The sequence below is a fragment of the Panthera tigris genome, chromosome E2 (genome assembly GCF_018350195.1).
Source record: "Panthera tigris isolate Pti1 chromosome E2, P.tigris_Pti1_mat1.1, whole genome shotgun sequence".
Lineage (NCBI taxonomy): Eukaryota > Metazoa > Chordata > Mammalia > Carnivora > Felidae > Panthera > Panthera tigris.
In genome coordinates this window covers 20,092,861-20,106,683 of record NC_056674.1, presented here as the reverse complement: position 1 = coordinate 20,106,683, position 13,823 = coordinate 20,092,861, and the positions used below count along the sequence as shown (strand labels likewise).

General features: G+C 47.2%; 1 protein-coding gene across 1 annotated transcript in view; it reads right to left on the bottom strand.

The window, feature by feature from the left end:
* The window catches only part of RHPN2 (rhophilin Rho GTPase binding protein 2), a 59,208-nt gene that overhangs the window by 20,620 nt on the left and 24,765 nt on the right, over positions 1–13,823 (bottom strand). Inside the window, exons 3-5 of the mRNA XM_042968064.1 lie at positions 11,259–11,387; positions 8,695–8,770; positions 297–374 (exon numbers count right to left, since the gene is read on the bottom strand). Coding sequence (XP_042823998.1) covers positions 297–374; positions 8,695–8,770; positions 11,259–11,387 — 283 coding nt within the window. The remainder of the gene's footprint in view (positions 1–296; positions 375–8,694; positions 8,771–11,258; positions 11,388–13,823) is intronic.

Genomic DNA, 13,823 nt, shown 5'->3' with positions numbered 1-13,823 from the left:
TTCTGGAAGACGTCACATAACCATGTCTATGGAGCCCGGGACCCGGTGCTGCTATCATGAGCACTAGGAGTGGTGGCAAAGGGCTGGCATGAACTCAGGAGTCCTGGAATCCAGACCCAGACGTGCCAGTGGGCGTGTCTGTCCCCTCCTGTGGTCTTCTCGTGTGCCGGGTTGAACAGATGGCTCCCGGAGCACCTCCCTATCACCTCCAACCAGGAGCGATTCTCTAAGACTTTAAAGACATTCTGAAGACTCCAGCGGCCATCCTCCCCTCCCTGCTGCACGCAAAACTGTACCTGTCTCAGGTCCATCAGATCTGCTATTTCGTCTTCATAGAGGTAGCTGTCCTCACTGTAATGCTCCAGGATAAAATCCTGCAAGAGAAAAGAGATGAACCACTGTAAGGTGACATTCGAAACCATAAATAGGTATACAGGAATGTCTAATGTGCTCTCCCCCCCTTTAAAAATCCATGTAGAATTCATAACAGCATGTATATTTAAAGTTCCTTTTGTCGCTTCAGTAAAAAAGAAAGTTGAAATTATTTTTATTTTAAAATGTCTTTGCAGGTGTGCCTGGTTGACTCAGTCGGTAGGGCATCCGACTCTTGATCCTGGGGTCATGAGTTCGAGCCCCACATTGGGCGTGGTGCCTACTGAACACAAACAAACAAACAACTAAAATGTCTTCGCAGGACAGTTAAGTGACCACATAAGTACTACATGTTGAACAATTCTAGCAAACGTCACAGATACTGCAGGGCTCAGTGTTCGGAGCACAGGGGCTTCCTGGCGAAGGAAACTCCTGGAGAGGCACCGTTATGAGGATGCTACCCTCGGGGTCTACGATGGGAGCCTTTGGGAGAGCAGATTTGGGCACTTCCACAAATGAAGCACCCGAAGGAGACCCCCTAACCCGGTCCACAGTCCAGTGTTTGATGACCGCCCCGTGGGTTCATTCAGTCATACAACTCACACTGACGCGTACCCGCTACGTGCCAGGCACCGTTCATAGTGTCTGGGCTACGTCAGCAAACAAAACAAAGACCTTTCCCCGTGGAGCTTATGTTCTCACAAGGGGGCACAGGCAATAAGTAACAGGCACCACAAACAAGTAAATGACATCATATATTAGAAGATGGCAAGCATTACAGGGAAAAGATAAAAACGGGGTAAGGGGCAAGGAGAGTGGCTTCTTGCATAACATCTGCCATAAGCGTTGGCTCTCCCTGGCTACAAAAAAAAGTTGAGAGACACCGGTCAGTTATGTTTTCTCAAGTGTCTGTGAGTACAGTCAATTTACACAATTTCTACATTAAAACACCTCCTTTTTGTACGTTCAGTGCATATCCACACGCACACGCACCCACACACCGTCTTACAAACGTGGGATTCTGTTGAGTGAATATACAAATTTGCTGTGCTTTTCTCTTTGAATTGGCAACATGCCAAACGTCTTCATATACCACAAGATACTCTGCAATATGACTTTTTTTTTTTTAAACGTTTATTTATTTTTGAGACAGAGAGAGTCAGAGCATGAACAGGGGAGGGGCAGAGAGAGAGGGAGACACAGAATCTGAAACGGGCTCCAGGCTCTGAGCCGTCAGCACAGAGCCCGACGCGGGGCTCGAACTCACGGACCGTGAGATCATGACCTGAGCCGAAGTCGGACGCTTAACCGACTGAGCCACCCAGGCGCCCTGCAACATGACTTCTCATAGTTATACAGTCCTCCAATGTAATCACTGTACAACTCATTTACTGAACAAATAAACCGAGCACCTACTATGTGCTAGCCAATAAGTATCATATTCTTAACTTCCTCTCGTTAGACACTGAAGTCATTTGTAAAGCTCTGCGATCAAAGACAGCACTATGACAGTCTCCCTCCCTGCACACTGCTTGTTAGCTCCTCAGCATACACTTTGAAATGTCTTGCTGGGTCCAGGGATATGCAGAAGCTCCTTGTTTTTCTTTTCAATTTTTTTTAATGTTTATTTATTTTTGAAAGAGAGAGAGACACAGCATGAGCAGGGGAGGGGCAGAGAGATTAGAGAGACACAGAATCTGAAGCAGGCTCCAGGCTCTGAGCTGTCAGCGCAGAGCCTGGCACGGGGCTCGAACTCACAAACTGCGAGATCATGACCTGAGCCGAAGTTGGATGCACAACCGACTGAGCCACCCAGCCACCTGCTCCTTCTGTTTTTCAGTTTGGTCTTTCTTACCTAAGTTTTCCTTTCAATGTATGATGCTGTCACAGATTTTTTTTTTTTTTTACAACTTAAAGTGCTGATATTTGGAATCGGCTCCTCTCCTAATGTAATGACCGTTTGTAAAATTTGAAAGGATCCTCCACCATAATTACATTATTAGTGATGTTCAGTATGGCGAAAATGATCTGGATGTCTCTGATGACATCTCTGAAAACACTGTTCGGGTCACCACTCGAGATGCTCAGGGCTGAGAAAAACTGCATCCTTTTCAGGACAGCACACTGTTCTGTCAACTTCTTCTTCTTTTTTAACTAATTAATTTATTTATTTTGAAAGAAAGAGAGAACGAGCAAGCAGGGGAGGGGCAGAGAGACAGGGAGAGAGAGAATCCCAGACAGGGTCTGCGCTGTTAGCACAGAGCCCAATGTGGGGCTCAAATTCACAAACCGTGAGATCATGACCTGAGCCGAAACCAAGAATCAGACGCTGAACCAACTGAGCCACCCGGGTGCCCCAACTTCTGCTACGGATGCTGGCAAAAATTTTCTTTTTTGATTTTTAAATGTTTATTTATTTTTGAGAGAGAGGAGAGAGAGGAGAGAGAGAGAGAGAGAGAGAGAGACGGCGCACGCGCACATACGCGAATGGGAGGAGGGACAGAGAGAGAGGGAGAGAGAGAGAATCCCAAGCAGGGCTCGATCCCACAAACTGTGAGATCACGACCTGAGCTGAAACGAAGAGCCAGATGTTCAACTGACAGAGCCACCCAGGTGTCCCATGGCAAAAATGTTCTTAAAATTAGGAGAGAAATTACAAACTTTATGTTAACCTCACAGAAGTCAAAGAGAATTTTGGTAAATTCTAAATGCATTGCTAGGTGAGATTAAATTTACTAAGTAGGAGAAAAAATATCTAGGGCCACCTGTGGGGCTCATTCAGTTGATTTCGGCTCAGGTCATGATCCCAGAGTCATGGGATGGAGCCCCATGTCAGGCTCTGCACTAAGTGTGGAGCCTGCTTAAGATTCTCTCTCCCTCTCTCTGTCTCTTCCCCTTTTCCCTTCTGTCCCTCTCCCCCACGCGCTCTCTAAAAAAAGGGGGGGGGGGCGCCGGGGTGGCTCAGTCGGTTAAGCCTCTGACTTTGGCTCAGGTCATGATCTCACGCCTGGTGGGTTTGAGCCCTGCATCAGGCTCTGTGCTGACAGCTCAGAGCCTGGAGCCTGCTTCACATTCTGTCTCCCTCTCCCTCTGCCCCTTCTCCACTCGCATTCTGTCTCTCTCTTAAAAATAAATAAATATTTTAACAAAAAACTTTTTAAAAATCTGGCTGGAACCCACTGTAAACATCAGGGATAAGACAGGATTATATAACATCATTCTATTTATATAACATAATTCTGAAAGTTAACAAATAAAGACAAATATTAGAAAGGAAAAAACAAATTTTTTTTTCCAAAATAATGCCTTATTTACAAAACCTAGAGCTTCAACTGAAAAACTACTAAACTAGCAGGCATCCAGTGAAAGGGACAAAAAGTTACTATATATAAATCCTTTCTAATACAAGCCATAACCTGTTAGAAAAAATGTAACAGGGAAACCATACCTTCCCAACTGCACCAGATCAAGAAAAGTACAATATTCCCAGGGATGAAATTTTGCCCGCCCCCTTACCCACCTCCCCTCTGGGAACCACGTGTTTGTTCTCTATTAAGAGTCTGGGTTTTTTGGGGCACCTGGGTGGCTCGGTCAGTTAAGTGTCCGACTTCGGCTCAGGTCATGATCTCACGGTCCGTGGGTTCGAGCCCCGCGTCGGGCTCTGTGCTGACAGCTCAGAGCCTGGAGCCTGTTTCAGATTCTGTGTCTCCCTCTCTCTGTGACCCTCCCCCGTTCATGCTCTGTCTCTCTCTGTCTCAAAAATAAATAAACGTTAAAAAAAAAATTTAAAGAGTCTGGGTTTTTTGTTTGTCTTTTTTGTTTGTTTCTTAAATTCCACATATGAATGAAATCATATGGTATTTGTGTTTCTCTGACTTATTTCACGTAGCATTATATTCTCCAAATGCACCCATGTTGTTGCAAATGGCAAGCATTAAATCATTTTTTAAAATCAGACAGACATGGTCTCTGCCCCTGTAAAACTCGCTATTTGTTGACATCAACAATTAGAAATATTTGGTTCATAGATGAAAATGTGCAATATTGTAAAGATACAATTTTGTCCTAATTAAGCTATGAATCTAAATGAAGTTTCAATCAAAACCCAAAAGTGCTATTTTGGGGAAACTTGACAAAACATGGGAGTAAAAATGTGGAAGAAAAGCCAAGAACATTTGGAAGAGCATAGTTAATAAAAGAGGCTTGCTCTAAGTGCTGTTAAAACACACGGGGATTAAACTGTGAGCAACGGATAGACAATGAAACCAGGCATGGATCAGAAACAGAGGGAAGGAGATTCGAGAATCAGGTGTATAACAGAAGCCAGCGTTCCACAGGAGTGGGAAAGGCTGGAGCAGCCAGCAGGTCCAGACGGGAAGGAGGTGGCATGGCACACACAGACTGCAGGCCGATGTGAATTGAAGCAAAGGGCTAATACAGGGGTGTGGGCAGGGTTAAGGGAAACCGCAGGGATGGTGTGGAACCTCCAGGGCCATTGGAACCGCAGAGCTAAAGGGTCAGGATAGGGCAGGAGCTCTGGAAACCCAGAGAGGTGGCTACCTGAGGTAGGCACCCAAAGCCACCAGGACCTTCCCTCTGGGAATGAAAAAAAGGAGGCCGGCTGAAGGAGCCTGGAGAATAAATGCCCGAACTTCTCGGTGCTCCTCCTATCCTCTCCGGTGCTCCTCCCCCTCAGCCACAGGCAACAGGAAGCCACAGAGCAGGAGCCTGTTGTGGCCTCCCAGGCACAGAGCAGGACTGAGAAGGGTGGATGGGGGTGGGGGGTGGGGACATGGGGAGAAACAGACCCCATCCAGCACCACAGATGGCTTCTTCACAGAGTTCAGGGGAAACTGACTACCCATTTGGTTTAAATAAAAAGCTACAGCCCTATACCTCATTTTTTACTCCCAAAGTAATTCCAAATAGATTAAAGATGTGATGTGAAAACATTTAAACAAGACACTGGAGGAAACAATGGCAAAATATTTAGGCCATCTTGGCGTGGAGGGTGCTTTCCGAACACGCTATCAAGGCGGAACTGTAAAGGGAGGGGCTGGTAAGTTCATCGACATAAAATCCTACAGGCAGAAATATGTATGTTATATTTTTTAAGCTGGTTATTGCTTGGGTAACAAAAGTTAAATTAAGGAGACAATGTACTGAGAGAAACATTTGCAATATATATAAAACCAAGGGTTAATATCCTTCATATGTAAAAGATCTCTTGTAAGAAATAAAAGCACACTGGAAAAGCAGACAAAGGGCAGCAACAGTCGATTTGAAAGGGAAAGTGTAAAGGGAAAATAAACCTACAGGAGAGGCGCCTGGGTGGCTCAAACGGTTAAACGTCCAACCCTTGATGTCAGCTCCAGTCATGATCTCGCAGTTCATGAGTTTAAGCCCGGCATTGGGCTCTGTGCTAATAAGTGCAGAACTGCTTGGGACTCTGTCTCTTCTTCTCTCTGCCCCTCCCCCGCCTGTGCGTGCTCTCTCTCTCTCAAAATAAATAAACTCAAGACAAAACAAAACAAACCAAAAAACAAAAAACCCAACCCCAAACCATACACGCATTCAACTCAAGTACCGACCTGAGAAATGTAAACTGTAATAAGTTCTTATTTTGCCCGATTTCACAAAGATCACAAAGATAGCATAAAAAAATCAAAATGGTGAACGCTGCCCAGGGTGACCTAAAGTGCAGGAAGACAAGCAGTCACGCACAGTCGGTAGGAGTGTAAGGCAGGACCGCTTCTGGTGGGTAAGTGGGTAATACGGATCTCCCACCGACCAAATCCGTATCTAAAAATCTGTCCAAAGAGAACATCCGGTGAAGTGTGCAAATGCTCAGTGGAGAGCCGCTGACAACAGCGAGCATTTGGAAGCTGCCTGAAGAATGAGATTAACAGCCACCTTGCCTTCTATAAGCAGACACCACGTGAAGCCGTGACGGAGGGGAGTGGGGGGAGTCACACACCTTCATGAGTCAGGCCCCTGACTCATGAACAGCCCCAGTGTCCAAAGATTAAGTGCTGAGCAGGTTACCAAGCTCAGTGGGGACACGGCGGGGTAGGGCTGGGAGGGATCTTTCCATGCCTTGGTATTTTTCTGAATGTTCTGCAGTACTGTTTTTAATAAACATAAATAAATAAAGCTGTATTTAGAGGCCAAAAAAAAAAAACCCACCCAAAACAAACAACTTGAATTCTCTGGAAAGGGAATTTATTTTGATGGTGTCTTCAAATGAGGCCGTTTGAAAGCCCATGTATTTAAAAATAGAACGAAATCACACCGTGAAGTTTTACTGGCCATTAAACGCCCCACGGATACACAGGGAGGTGCAAGGCGGCCCGCACTTTGAACTGCCCTCATTAAGTCGGCCCAAGTGCTTCTGCAGCACCTGTCTGTGTGAGTCTCAGGGACAAATGTGGAAAGGAGAAAACAGAACGTCCCCAGATGTTCTCATTCTTGTATGCCTGACATTTGAAGAGTCCTTTTGAGGCTAAAATGACATGGTTGGAAGCCTCAGCTGAATAGCAGTTGGCCATGGCCACATGTGATTTTTTTTTTTTCCCCCACTGAGTTTAATGTGGGATTCAGCACGTGACATGGTTGGATCCTTACAGATTCCATAAAATCCCCAAGTGTCTCCAAGAGTCTCCTTCTAAAATGCCTGTGCCCTTGCCACCCTGGATCCAAGCAACAAACTAAATCTTAAAGAAACTATTCCACAAAGGCACCCAAACACATTTCCACAGACGTAAAGATTGTCTTGAGTCTTACAGATGTGTGACAAGTGTCCCATCTAGAAGTTCAGGTGGCCTCTACATAGCTGACATAAAGCTGCAGCTCCTGGGTTGCTTTCTAGCCAGAAAATCAAACCTTGGGTGATCCTGAGTCTTGTACGGCTACCACTGTCCCTTCTCAAACGCCAAAATAAACCCCAAATTGACAGGGACCAGGACCTGGGTATAAACAAGGGAGCAGTCAACAAGGCCCTAAGTGAAGCGCTTATGTCAAGAGACTTACAGTCTCTGCTCCAGAATGGAGGTCAAGTGCAGAAGCTCTTGAAGCATTAACCAATTGCTTTTAAAAGGACATATTTCATAGTGCCCAAAATGCATATGATCATTTTTTCTTTCCTAAATTGAAAGTAGTCCAAGACGAGTCAACTAACAGTTATTATGAAAAGAAATGCAACACTCAGCAGTATTTTTCACAATGCTGGGGTTAACTGCCCTCCACCATGCCTGTGTTGGAGAGCTCAGAGACAGGCACTACCTTCCACCCCATTTCCCCTTTCTCCTCCTAAATGGACGTTGCGGGTGATTCATTAAAACTCAGAGTGATGGAGCCAGGGAGGGGAGGAAGAGGAGGGCGTTCCAGACATGGGGAGGCCTCTCTTGGCCCTGGACAGGGGTAAGGCAGCTCTGGGGGCCTCTGTCAAAGCACCTGTTCCGCTTCCCACCTGAAATCTCCACTGAGCCACAGACCTGGAACTCAAGACCTGTGACATCACCAGCATCCAGCACAGCGACAGGCACAGATGGGCCTACAGGTAACAGCTGCTTACCAGGGACCCCTACAATTAACAGGAGGCCAGATACTGTGTGCGTGTGTGGCGGGGGGGGGGGGGGGGGGGGGGGGGGGGGGGGGGGGTTTAAGCTGTTACTTTTTAAAAAGAAGGGGAAGAAATTTTTTTAAAGGGAGAGAGATTGGAAGGAAGAAAGAAAGAGAAGATGCAGCTGGATCCCCAGTAATTCGATAGAGGGAAAACCCCCCATAAATTCTAGCTATTCAAGGTGGATTGGTATGTAGATACAGGGATGCATAGATGGACAAATAAGTCATAAAAGCAAAATGTTCATCTAGGTAGTGAGTATACACGGATTCACTGCCAAATTCTTTCAGTTTTTGTAGAAGTTTAGAAATTTTCGGAATAAAACGTTGGGGGGAAATTTAGCCATTCTCCATAAATTTCATAACCAATTTAGGCCACGTTTAAGAAAAAATACAGGAAACAATTTTTAAATTCCAAAGCACATCCTCCACGGACCCTCTGTGGCTTGGCCTCCTGGGGAGGGTAGGCCCAGGTTTCTAACTCGCCTTCCTGGGGCCCCGAGCCTCGGAGGGAACCAGAGACAGCTGGAGGACACAGGAGAACAGCACAGCATTCTCTGGCTTGCTGAAGGGGTCTGGAGGCATCCTGCAGAAATCAGCTGACACTTGGCCCACTGAGCCTAAGGCCACTTGCAAGGGATACACAACTTCTAGTTTTTCTTTGTAAACATTGAGTCAAGTGCCCATGGCTTTGAGATTTACCTTGAGAACGACTGAGAAGTCAACATCCTTGGTTTCCTTCAGACCAAGCGGAATCAGGGGGATGGTAAATGCCTCCCTAGAAGGAACACAGCAAGGTATATGAACATCCCGGTCCCGGGTGCTATGCACCCAGCAGCCCAGCTCAGGGCCCACCACGTGGGTCCCCATGCTGGTCCATCTCAGGGCCCCACCACATCCCCATGCCGGTTCATACTCCATAAAGATGACTCTGATCACATACCTGTCTCTGGTCTAAACCCAATCCCAGCAGCCTGTGACTTCTGCACTACCCAGCCTAACACACGGGAGCCTACCATTTTGACCTGTTCCTTCAGTGACTATGCTGGGGACCTCCTGTGTGGCAGGTCTGTGCCTGATGCGGGCACTGCTCCTGACCTGGGCGCACCACCCTGCCAATCAATGCACCTCCTCCATCAGCTCCCAACCCCTCCCTTCTCCTCCTCCTTTCCTCACCAGGGCAGGTCCCACCTGGACTCTTAGGAGCCTCCTCTGATGGGGAGAATCCCTCTAGGGTCCCGTCACCTGCATGGGGAAAGCCTTGAGGGCAAGGGCCCTTTCTGACACCGAAGTACACCCAGCTCCAGGCCCAGGGTCACGCCCTGGTCGGCTGCCTGCCCCCCACAGTACTCCCCCACAACTGGCCACTCAGTTTCCCCATAGGTCGCCCTGGGAGTGTGCCCTGAACCTACAATCTGAGGGACAGGGACAGAGCCAAAAGGAAGTGTAGGGGGCTCGGGCTGTGTTTTGCAAACAGAGATTTAGCTCCCTGACCTGTAACCAGAGACCTCCTGGGGCCGCTCAGCCCAGCTGGGGAAAAGGCCAGGAATGCACGGTAGGGTGAGTGGACAATGCAGCTGTAAGCTGAAACTGCCTCTGTGGCTGAGGGAAAACCACCGGCTATGCTAAAAGCAGGTGGGATCCCACCGTGGGGGTGCCTGGCTTCCTCAAAGCCCACTGGGAAAGCCAGACCCTGCTGGACGGGGGTTGTGGATGGGCCATGCCTCTGTCCTCTGGGCCCCAACACCCTCCTACCCTCACCCCACTAGGCCTGGAGGCGAGAGCTGTGCTCCCCATGACCTCCCCGGAGCAGCCAGGGCACCCCAGTCCCAACCTTGTGCTAACGTAACTTTCTCCATGACCTCCAGCCTCCTGTGTTTTCTCCTCTGCCCAGCGAGACTGTTTCTTCCTGTTCTGCCTCGCAGAAATGTTTAAAGATCAATGGCACTAAGAAAGAAACAATCTGCTTTGAAAACAGGAAGGGGGCGGGTGCAAATGCAAGGCGTCGTTGTGACACCTGCACATCTCTCTCCCCACTCCCTGATGGCACAGGGAAACAACTGGCCGCTATAGAGCCACACTGTAATCACACAGGGGCCTTAAGTGCCTGTCTCTGTGGGATACATCCCTGCGGTTGGTACCGCAGGCAGGAATATGAAATATCCCTATGTTTATCAGCCCAGTTTGGCCCTGCCCTCCTTACTCAGGGAATGTCGACCTTTGGGCAAAACACTGGAATTTAATACCACAGCATAGGCTGGGAGAAGCCTCTCATCTGCTGCTGTGGTTAGGTGCTCAAACCCACACGGGGGCCCACAGGTGACCGAGCCAGGGCTCCGGACGTCACAGAAGGAAGAACAGAGGGTTCACACACTAATGCCTTCCCTCTGGCTCTGAAAAACACCCACATACCACACAGAGGACTGGGGACAGTCGGGAAAAGCACATTCCAAAGGTGACTCAAGGTTCCCAAATGCCATCCTTTTGTTAATCCACATACTATTTTCTGACTGAGATTCCCCTGGCGCTCGCCTGCCTTTTGAGAAGCCTCACGTCCCCGCACAGCTCCTCAAGGTTATTTTTCCTCCAAGATGGACATGTCTATCAAAGGTAGCTCACCTTGGGGGAGACGTTCTGAGCTTTTTCTGAGGTCTGCCCCTCAATACTGCACCTCCCACAAACACTCCCTAGGGGGAGGCTCCTGAATTAGGCTGTTCATCTCTCAAGTATTTAACGGGGTACATTTCTGAAGTCTCTCAGTTGCCATGCCAACTCACCTGGGTCGCCTAATCTTTGATGTAAGTGATCCCTGTCAAGCAGTTTGTCTGTTTTTGCATCCTACCAATGGAACGACCCAGGCAGGCCCTGTGTGAGGTGAAGAGGCTGACAGGGAAGAGGGCAGGGTGGCCCCACCCGCTGGGCTGGCTCTCCCGGCCAGCCACAGAAGTGCCTCCAGGCCATCTTTATGGGAGAGCCACGTGAGAGATGCTGTCTCTTCATCTAGACCCAGTCACAGCTCTCCCATAAAACTATGTCCCAAGGGTCCTAGGAATTGAATGCCTTTCTGTCCCACTCTCCAGGTATTTCCAACAAACCCCATAGGCTCGTCCCTTTGACTCCTGCATCACGCTCAAACCTCAAACTGATCAATCCCTCTCTTCCCAACGTGGGGTCTGCCACACCCTTGGGTCTATCTGGGCACCATCCCTGTTGCAGCACGTTCTAAGGCTCAGAAAGTATCTGGAAGAATCAGTGCCCCCACTCACTCTGTGCTCTGATAGACTCCCACTGAGATGTTGAGCCCCTCCAGCTCTTCCTTGAGCATCTGCAGATCTGAGTTCACGAAGCTCAGTTCCAGGCGCACCTGCTCCCGCACCTTGTGGTTCGTAGCTGCTCTGTTAGAAGAGAAGAGGGAGGAAAGTGCCTTCAGCCCAAGTGCCCCGCTGCTGCCGCCGAGTGAGCAGACCTCCCAAACCCCATAGGGATGTCCTGAGGGTTCACTTGCAGATGTGAGCACCAGATGTGATCAGATAAGAGGTCTCAGAGATGCTCAGCACCTGGCCCATCCTGAGCCACACCTGCCAGTAAGTGGATCTGGGACATCGATGATAAACTGAGCTGCCAGACATGAATCTTAAGACATCCCTGCAAAGAATCAGCTTTGAGAAGACAAAAGAGAACTGCTCCCAGCCACTCATAAAAGACCATAAACTACCCCCTTGAAAGGAAATGGCTAAGATAACATTTCCCAGCTCATTCTATGAGGTCTTGTTTTACCCTGACCCAAAACCAGAGAAAGACACCACAAGAAAACAAAACAACAGACTGATATCCTACATGAATATATATGCAAAAATCCTCAACAAAATATTAGCAAACCGAACCTAGCAACATATAACAACAATTATATACCATAACCAAGTGGGATTTATCCCAGGATTGCAAGGTTGGTTTAAAAAAAAATTTTTTTTAACATTTATTTATTTTTTAGAGACATAGAGAGAGCACAAGTTGGGGAGGGGCAGAGAGAAAAGGAGACACAGAATCCAAAGCAGGCTCCAGGCTCAGAGCTGTCAGCACAGAGCCTGACTCGGGGCTCAAACTCACAAACCGTTGAGATCATGACCTGAGCCGAAGTCGGACGCTTAACCGACTGAGCCACCCAGGCGCCCCTGCAAGGTTGGTTTACTATCTGAAAATCAATTAATGTAACATACTATAATAATAGGCTATAGGATAAAAAACACATGGTCATCTCAACAGATGCAGAAAAAAAAAAAGCATGTGATAAAGTCTAACACAGATTCATGATAAAAATTCTCACCAAACTAGGAATAAAAGAAAATTTACAAAACTTGATAAAGGGCATCTATGAAAAAAACAAAGCTAATATCATACTTAGTGGTGAAAGATATGCTTTCTCAATTAGATCAGGAACAAGGCAACAGTGTTCACTTTTGCCACTTCTTTTTTTTTTTTTTTAACGTTTATTTATTTTTGAGACAGAGAGAGACAGAGCATGAACGGGGGAGGGGCAGAGAGAGAGAGGGAGACACAGAATCAGAAGCAGGCTCCAGGCTCTGAGCCATCAGCCCAGAGCCCGACACGGGGCTCGAACTCACGGACGGCGAGATTGTGACCTGAGCCGAAGTCGGCCGCTCAGCCGACTGAGCCACCCAGGAGCCCCCGCTTTTGCCACTTCTAATCACTACTCTACTGGAGGCTCAAGCCAGCGGCAATAGGTAAATAAAGAAATTAAAGGCCTCTGGATTGGAAGGGAAGAAGGAAAACTGTCTTTACTCACAGATGACATTACTTGTATATAGAAAATCCCAAGGCATTCACAAAATACTAGAACTAATACATTCGGCAAGGTCACAGCATACAATTCAATATGCAAAAATCAATTCTATCGCTACATACCAGCAGTGAGCACTCTTACAACGAAATTCAGAAAACAATTTCATTCACATTAGCATCAAAAAGTAAAAATACTTTGGAATAAATTTCACAAAAGAAGCGTAAGATCTGTGCCCTGAAAACCACAAAGCAGTGCATATTAATTGGAGAGACGCCGTGTTTATGGATTGGAAGATTCACTATTGTCAAGATGTCAATTCTCCCTAATTGATCTATCAACTCAATGCAGTTCCAATCAAAACCCCAAGAGCTGAGGCGCCTGGCTGGCATCCGACTCTTGATTTCAGCTCACATCATGATCTCACAGTTCATGAGACTCAGTTCCGTATCAGGCTCTGTGCTGAACCTGGAGTGCGTGTAGAATTCTCTCTCCCTCTCCCTCTGCCCCTCCCCTGCAAGTGCTCTCTCTCTCTCTCTCTCTCAAAAAACAAAAACAAAAACAAAACCCATAAGCTTTTTAGTAGACATTGAGAAGCTGATCCTAAAATGTATATGGAAATGCAAAGGACCTAAGAGCCAAAGAAGAACAAAGTTGGAGGATTTATGCTATAGGATTTTAAAACTTACTATAAATCCACAGCAATCAAGATAATGTAGCAGGGGCATAAAGCTAGGCAATGGAACAGAATAGAATCCAGAAATAAATCCTTACATTTATGGTCAATTGATTTTGACAAAGATGACAAGACATTTCAAAGGAGAAAAGACAGTCTTTTCAACAAAATAGTGCTGAAGCAATTGGACATCCTTAGGTATGTCCGTGTCCCTGAGACCACCCCCCACATTCAGGGATTCACTAGAATGACTCACAGGACTCAATAGAGTTGTACTCAAGGCTGTGATTCATTACAGCAAAAGGGAAAGGTGCATGGGGTAAGGTCTGGAGGCACAGGCTGCTAAGAGTCCTCTCT